Consider the following 8514-nt stretch of genomic DNA (forward strand, 5'->3'; position numbering starts at 1 on the left):
TATCATCTTCTAGATAGTCCAAAGATTGTAGTTAATTAATTGAACACTATTGATAAAGAATTAAAAGAGACTTGAATAATGCACCCATCTCCTCTTTCTCTCTCTTATTATTTTAGAAAGAAAAAACAAAACATCGATTTCTCGAAATTAAAAAATGGTCCACAAAATGTCATATCGCAGTGAAAAGTTTCTTCAAAATTCCCTTGAAAGGCAGGAATTGCAGAGAAAAAAATGAAAGCGCACGATTAGCTGATCGAATCCTGGCATCTACCCTGACTGTAGTCGTCACAAAATCTAACACTCTGACATAAATTGTGTTACCTATGAAATGAAATGAAATCAACTGGAGTGAACCCCATCTTTAAGTGGAATTTAAAGGAGAAAAGGAAATGGATTGATTGAGGAGGGGGAGGTTTCACCATGCGTAACCAGCAGGCAAGCTTGGGGACCGGGGCGATGGCGAAGGATCAGGAGAGCAATACGAACTCAAACCCTAACCTGGGGTTTCAACCCAGAGTCAAATATGAGTGCGTGTCTGCAGATAAGGATGTAAAGCCGTTACAGGTGGCAGCATTTCAGGGTCTTACAAGAACAAGAGGAGGAAATGCCTCCTCTATTGTTATAAATTCAAGGGCCATGACAAAACAAGAGAAATCAGCGAGCAATTTCGTTTTGCACTTTTCACTTTCCACGTATACCTTGAGATTTGGGAAAAATGTTTATTAACAAGTTTTGCGTGGAGAGCCCCAATGTGAAGTACAGTGAGGAGAGCATTGAGTCTGTGTATGATTATCAAACCACTGAGCTTGTTCATGATAACAGGAATGGGAATTATGAGTGGGTCGTAAGGCCCAAGTCTGTTAAATATGAGTTCAAGACTGATACCAGGCTTCCCAAGCTCGGGTGAGTCAAGTTACTTTTTGTTCTCTGTTCGCAGAAAAGGATGCTTTTCTTTGCTTTTTGTATTCTACCAAGAAACACGAATATTCAATTTTTTAGCTGGAATTGATCTGTAGGGGCCCGCATGGAATATCTATTTTCAAATTTGAAGTAAATTTGACAAACTGTCGATTTATGTATTAAAATTATGAGTGCAACTTGCAGATGCATGTGTAATTGTTCCTGGTGTACTTATAGCTTATCTTCAGGCTGCAGGATCTTTAGATTTATGTGCTTAACTGGGTTTTTTGGAAAATTTTGTTTGTGGGTTGTACAGGGTTATGCTGGTGGGATGGGGTGGAAACAATGGCTCCACTCTTACCGCGGGTGTTATTGCCAACAGAGAGTAAGGATTTTCTCCCTTTTGCTCTGTCAAATGTGGGTTTTGCTTTTGTTGTGATATGCTCATGATTGTTCACCATGATAAGTGAAATTTTTGGATTTGATTTGCAGGGGAATTTCTTGGGTGACAAAGGATAAAGTACAGCAGGCAAATTACTTTGGGTCCCTCACCCAAGCCTCCACTTGCAGAATCGGTTCTTATAATGGCGAAGAGATTTATGCCCCTTTCAAGAGCCTTCTTCCCATGGTAAAATTCCAGTTTGTGATCTGGTGTTTTTGTGACTTTGTTTGTGATGATAATTTTTTGGGGTTCAGTCTCTCTTCATTGTGGAACGGCTGTTCTTGGACATCAAACCTTTGAACAGATCAGCTTTACATGATTAGAAATACCAAATTGTAATGCTCTGTTGTGTAAATGCATTTCATCTTTTCTGTTGCAAAATATACAAGATTCTTTCCAGATGTCTGCTACTTTGCCATGCCCGATTTATCTGTAGATAGATATCAAACATTACAGGGCATGCTCATACTGTTTTTTGTATAATTTCCTTTCGAGTATATGTTGCTCCCTATTTTAATCTTAATTTGCTTGTGCAGGTGGACCCTAATGATATTGTATTTGGGGGATGGGACATTAGCAACCTGAATTTGGCAGATGCCATGGCTCGAGCCAAGGTTCTCGACATTGACCTCCAGAAGCAGCTGCGACCCTACATGCAAGACATGATGCCTCTTCCTGGCATCTTTGATCCTGATTTTATAGCTGCAAACCAAGGTGAAAGAGCAAATAATATCATCAAGGGTTCCAAGAAGCAACAGGTGGAGCAGATTGTTCAAGATATTAGGTAAGGTTGCTGAATCAAGCTTCGTTTTAGTTGTTTTTTCTGCTTCTTGTATTCTCTTTTATCTTGTACATTGTTGATAGCTTGATAGTGCAGGCAATTCTTCTTTTCTTCTTTATTTCCTTGAGAAATTCATCGTATATTACTTAACAGAGCAGGAAGTCTCCTCCTTAAAACGCCAGCACAACTAACATATGTTCATTTGCCACCAAAGGCATTAAATCAATATCTTTGTTTATAGTCCTGGATCTTTATCTGTGAAGTGATGCCATTTTTTCCCTGAATGTCTTCAACTACTATTTCGTGCAGGGAGTTCAAGGCAAAAACAAAGGTGGACAGTGTAGTTGTTCTCTGGACTGCCAATACAGAACGGTACAGCGACGTTATGGTGGGGCTAAATGACACAAAGGAGGCTCTGTTGGCATCTTTGGAAAGGGACGAGCCTGAGATTTCACCCTCGACTCTTTATGCTCTGGCCTGTATTCAGGAGAATATTCCCTTCATCAATGGCAGCCCTCAGAACACCTTTGTGCCAGGTTTGTAAATCCATTACTGTAAGAATTGGGATCCAATTGGTGTCTGCTTTTTGTAAATTTGAAATTCTTAAGAAGATGATGGTGCCTGCAACTCAAGAAAAATCATAAGTTGTGTAGTACATAGACAGAGACAATTTGTGTTCATTGAAGCACTTTTTTCTCATCCACTTACATAATCTTTGTACGAGGGAAACAATTTAACACTTTGGTAAAAGGGTTTCCCCCCGCAAGAACCGGACCCAAAAAACTTTTTTTTGCAATCAGGTTAGTTTTGCATGGTGAGAAAGTTTGTTTACTTATATTAACTTTAAATCGAGATTAAATCAAATATTAGGGAAAATTTAAGAGCACTCTAGGGCAAATATTTGCGGGACCCTCTACGAATCTTAAGAAGATTGTTCCTCTATGTGTTTTTATGTGGTCTTGAAGGTGAAGGGCTTGGCCTTTCATACTGCAAGCCCAGGTTTGAATCTGCGCCAAGGCATGTACACCCAAGATGTGCTGGACCTGAAAAGGGCATCTTATCTCCTATTTCACCTATTTCATTTTGAACAGCTTCCTATTAGAGCTGTTTTTTCTTTTTGTTGGACTTATCCACTCAGGTCAGATTAAAAATTGGGTTGGATAAGCAATGCACAACCAAGGAACTCTTGACCAGAGAAGAACGTTTCCTGGCATATATTTACTTAAAGTTAATATCTTCTACTCATTCTGTATTTTTGTTAGACTTCTACACCCAAGGCCAGGTTTGGATCTGGCTGGGTAAGGAACGTACGCTCCAAGGTGTTGTGCACCTCAAAAGGTTCTTTCCCCACCTATAATTATTTTCAACATACATATAATATATAAACTTTCCAGGATGAGACAGTGGCTTGCAACATGATCTGAGTATGATGTTATGCAGGACTGATAGAGTTGGCCATTGAGAAGAACAGTCTTATTGGAGGGGATGATTTCAAAAGTGGTCAGACAAAAATGAAGTCTGTGCTTGTGGATTTCCTTGTTGGTGCTGGTATTAAGGTCTGTAATTTTGGAAGAGCTGTTAGAAGTCTACCACTTTCATGCTAATGTTTACTAGGCATGTTTAATTCAAGCTAATCTCTCATTTTGTGCAGCCAACCTCCATTGTGAGCTACAATCATTTGGGAAACAATGATGGGATGAATCTGTCAGCTCCACAGACTTTCCGCTCTAAGGAAATTTCAAAGAGTAATGTTGTAGATGATATGGTTTCCAGCAACGCCATTTTGTATGGGCCTGGCGAGCACCCTGACCATGTGGTTGTCATCAAGGTAAAAATTGAACATTGACATAATTGGCCATTTCTAAGTTTGTTTGAACTCCATTTTTTTAACTTGTGAAATACTTGTTATTTTCCTTGAAAAGTTTTTCTTATAAACTCCTTTTCATTAAACTATGTGGGTTTTTCTCGGGGATTGATTTACAGGAATTCTATTTATGAAGTTTTCCCATCCATTTTATTACAATTTGAGGAGTTTCCCTCACATTCTGGCCAGCTTAACTTTTTAGAAATCATTTACAAAATCTTTATCGCAAGAACTGTACTCTAAGTTGTCTAAGTTAAAATTTATCCCTTTAAGTTGCCAAGTTAAAATCTATCCCTGTTATCTTTGGCAGTATGTGCCATATGTTGGAGACAGCAAGAGAGCCATGGATGAATACACCTCTGAGATTTTTATGGGAGGAAAGAGCACCATTGTACTCCACAATACTTGTGAAGACTCTCTCCTTGCAGCTCCTCTTATCTTGGATTTGGTTTTACTTGCTGAACTTAGCACCAGGATTCAGCTTAAGAAAGAGGGCGAGGTATTGTACTCTTTTTATATCACTATAAGATTGCATTGCAGTGTTGTAAATTCTGGATTTCAACTAAAATTTGGCAATCATAATCATTACAGACCAAATTCCATTCGTTCCACCCTGTAGCAACTATTCTGAGCTACCTCACCAAAGCTCCATTGGTAAGCTCTTAATATTAATACCGCCTTAACTCATTTTTTCTAACATAGCAGCAACCTAATTGAGTTTCAATATCTGCATGTAGGTTCCTCCTGGTACTCCTGTGGTGAATGCCCTGGCAAAACAGAGAGCAATGCTTGAGAACATTATGAGAGCATGCGTGGGACTAGCACCAGAGAATAACATGATGTTAGAGTACAAGTGAAAAGGCATAAGCATTTGAAGGACAGCTCGGGCCCCGGGGGCATTCATGCAGAGGGTTTACTTATCTGGTTTTCAATCAGCTGCCAATCCTCATTTTGTGGCTGCTCTCCGGTTGCTAAGAATTATAAAAGTAAAATTGGTATCCTTGTGACATTGTGTTCCCATTCTGGTTGGTGATTACACTGCAAAAACTTATTGTCGATGATTATAGTTATATATATACTTGAAATTTTAAAATTTTAGCAGCGCACTATATATGGATGTCTGCTGGAGGAAATGGCTATCCACCCCTAAGTTATGCATGCATCAGTATGAGGTGACTGAGGTAATTTATGTATTGGTACATAAGGTAACTTATGTATTGGTGCATTTCATGAGGAATTCTAACAACATAATTACTAACAAACATAATTACTAGTGTATGAAGGTAAACTACAAAAATAACTTTTGTTAAAAAACAAAACCCACACAACCTGCACTATGTAAGGCATCTGGTGAATTTTGCATACCTATTTGTGGCATGATCCCGATATGGTAAATGGGGGTACTTGTGCACCTTCTTCCATTCTCTCACTCATCCATTAATATGTTTTATTATATATTGGTTTCTCACTTTGTTCCATGTCCTTTCTCATCCATTTAATACACATTATTATACATTTATCTTACTCCTTACTTTGTTCCATGTCTTTTCTCAACCATTTATACACATTATTATACATTTATCTTCGTCCTCCTTTAAATGTACATATATTTTAATAAATGTGATCTCCATTATGCATTTTAAATTTATTGATGTATCCATTCCTATACATTCATTATCTATTTTAGTTTCATTATTTTTATAGTTCAGATCTTTCCTCTGTTCCATGTCCTGTCTCAATTATCTATGCACATTATTGTACATTTATCTAAGTACATATATTTCAATATATGAGATCTTCATTACGTATTTATTAAATATATTGATGTTTCCATTTCTATACTTTCATTATCTATTCTAGTTTTATTATTTTTATATCTAGGATCATTCTTTTGAGTTTGGAAAATTTAGTTGTACTTTCAGCTATCTCTTTCTCACCTAAAATTGACTAAACACATGCTTTACTATCCTTTTGTGTTTGCAGACATTTAATTGCATTCATTTGTTATTTTATATCATTCAAGCTATTCAAGTTTAGTGTGCTAAAATAAATCTAGATTCTAGTTCATAACATTCGTCTATATTTTAGATATTTAAAGATAATGTGTTAATGTTGCAACTATAGAAAAGATAGTGTGTTAATGTTGCTAACTATAGAAAATGTTCTTCCAATCAAAAGGGAACACTAGTTATCTAGCATCCTCTAAAGTTCTGTTATCTATTTAAATGGGAACACTAGTGATCTAGCATCGTCTAAAGTTATGTTATCAATTCTCTAAAGTTATGTTATCAATTCAAATGGGAACGCTAGTGATTTAGAGGAAGTGGGAATGCTAGTGATCTAGCCATCCTCTAAAGTCATGTTATCAATTTGTCTCTCTTGACTTCCTCAAGACTGATTTGGGTTTGATTGGTAGGGGATTGAACTAGGGTTTTGCAAGTGTTTTTTGTATTTGCCCAAGACAAACTTGGGGACTGATCTGGGTTTGATTTGGTGTCTTGAATTTTGCCTCCATCCACTCTTGCCCCGACCAATTTGTTGCTTTATTTTATTTTATTTAATTTTTCATATTTTTCCTTTCTAATTTGACATTTAAGTCATCATTCATGTTTTCATGTTTTTATTAGCTCATCTCATAGCTAATAGAATGAGATGTCTTCTCATGGATTGATTTGGAATTATTAAATGTAAAGAATGGGTGTCTAAATTAATAAGTTCATGTTTGCCGGTATGCTGTAGCTTGCGCTAACAACATACGAAAGAGCCTTGGATCAAGGTATGATCATCTATCAAAACATAATGGGCAAATTAGATATTGTAGTTGGAACTATTTTAATATATACATGAATTGTTTGAAGTTGTATCATGGCATACAATGTGTCTGCAAGGTATACATAAATGGTGTTCTTAATGAAATTTCAAGACATAGCGCATGTAATTATATGACGTTGCCCTCAAAACCTTCCTTGGGGCACTACCCCTTAAACTCCTAAAGTGGCGTTGCCACACAACTCCATCATGGTGTTGCCCTTACATACTAACACACTAATTTGATACATTTTGTACTAGTGTTTTGCTTAAAATATATATATTTCTAATCCATGTTATGAGTTGCAGGTTTCCATATTGTTATTATCCAGTCTAGGTGGCAGATAATCATGAGAAATTGTTATGGTGCAACTGGAGATAATAAATTGGGATATTGTGGCTTTGACGTTGTATGCACCAAGGATGTGGTACATATGCTCTTCTCTAGTGTTGAGGATCATAAATAGTTGATACTCATTTTTCTTGTTACTTAGATCTCATCAATAAACAAATATATTTCATTATTTTTAGGTTTTCTAATAGCTAGATTTAATCATCAGATCTAGTGGAATGGGCTTTATAAATCTAGGGAGGAGTTTTCATTACTAGCTAAGTAGGGAAGTCCATGTAGCGATGGGCTTTATAAATCTAGGGAGGAGTTTTCATTACTAGCTAAGTAGGGATGTGTTTTAAGCACTTCATGAAATGAAATGGTTTCATAATACCTAGGCTTTAGACAGCATGCTTGCAACATTGAATTAGGTCTCACATACCTTCGGGTATATAGAGGACTCTTTAGATTTCTTATTTATTCTAGGTAGGCATCTATTTGGTCATCATTCCTTGTAGTGCACCAATCTATAGATTGAACCGATAAGTTTCTCATAGCATACCACAATTATTTTAATAGTAGGTCATGAGAAAACCAATGCCAAGGTATTAACTATCTAAACATGTGCTAGGTTGGTAGGAAATTTGTTGACCCTAATCCTAATAAAATGATATTTGGGTGTTTGCAAGAAGTTGAGTCCACTTTATGGTCAAAAAATGGAAGTGTTTTTTTCTCAATTTTCAGAATTTGTCACAACTGACCTAAACATTTGTAGCACTTAAAGGTTGGATCTTAAAAAAAGTCAAAATATGAAATGTAGTACTTCAAGTCTAGTTTCCAAATATGTAATTAATTTCAACACCAAAAAATGTATAGTGAACAATCTGTCACTTCTAAGTTCATGATTGTTCACTTATAAGTTCATGTATAGTGAAGCTCAACCTCTGAAACTATGGAATATGACACATCATATGTATTCTTAAATATCTTCCAAAATGCTGGTCATAACACTTGATTGTGGAAAAATGCAAAACCAAACACCATGATAGTACAATTTAGTGCACATACTGTTCTTTTGAAACAAACCTTAGAAGTATGTTGCAAATACTTTTAGACAACATCATATGTGATAGAAATATAGGAACAACTCAAATGAGAGCATAATGATAATATTAAGAGAGCTATCCAACATATCTTGCCATTCCAGAATTCAAATACTCAGTCATGTCATGTTAGAAGCAATTCAAATTTGTTATGGCTATCAAACACATGAGATCACACACAAATACATTTATTTCTCATTGATTTTTTTATCTCCTTTGATATCAAACCTTTGACATCAATGACAATACAATATTAAACAAGGAGTACTTAGTTCCACGTGTTGC

General features: G+C 36.2%; 1 protein-coding gene across 1 annotated transcript; it reads left to right on the forward strand.

Annotated features, from left to right (window-relative positions):
• The first annotated feature begins 624 nt into the window (after window positions 1-624).
• On the forward strand, window positions 625-5085 carry LOC131069138 (inositol-3-phosphate synthase). Its single transcript, XM_058004477.2, has 10 exons — window positions 625-903; window positions 1217-1285; window positions 1393-1528; window positions 1879-2126; window positions 2433-2659; window positions 3564-3679; window positions 3775-3951; window positions 4298-4486; window positions 4579-4641; window positions 4725-5085. Exons 1-10 carry the CDS (start codon window positions 716-718, stop codon window positions 4842-4844), a joined length of 1533 nt encoding a protein of 510 aa, XP_057860460.1. The 5' UTR covers window positions 625-715; the 3' UTR covers window positions 4845-5085.
• Window positions 5086-8514: the final 3429 nt, after the last annotated feature.

Source organism: Cryptomeria japonica, chromosome 1 (genome assembly GCF_030272615.1).
Source record: "Cryptomeria japonica chromosome 1, Sugi_1.0, whole genome shotgun sequence".
Taxonomy (NCBI): domain Eukaryota; kingdom Viridiplantae; phylum Streptophyta; class Pinopsida; order Cupressales; family Cupressaceae; genus Cryptomeria; species Cryptomeria japonica.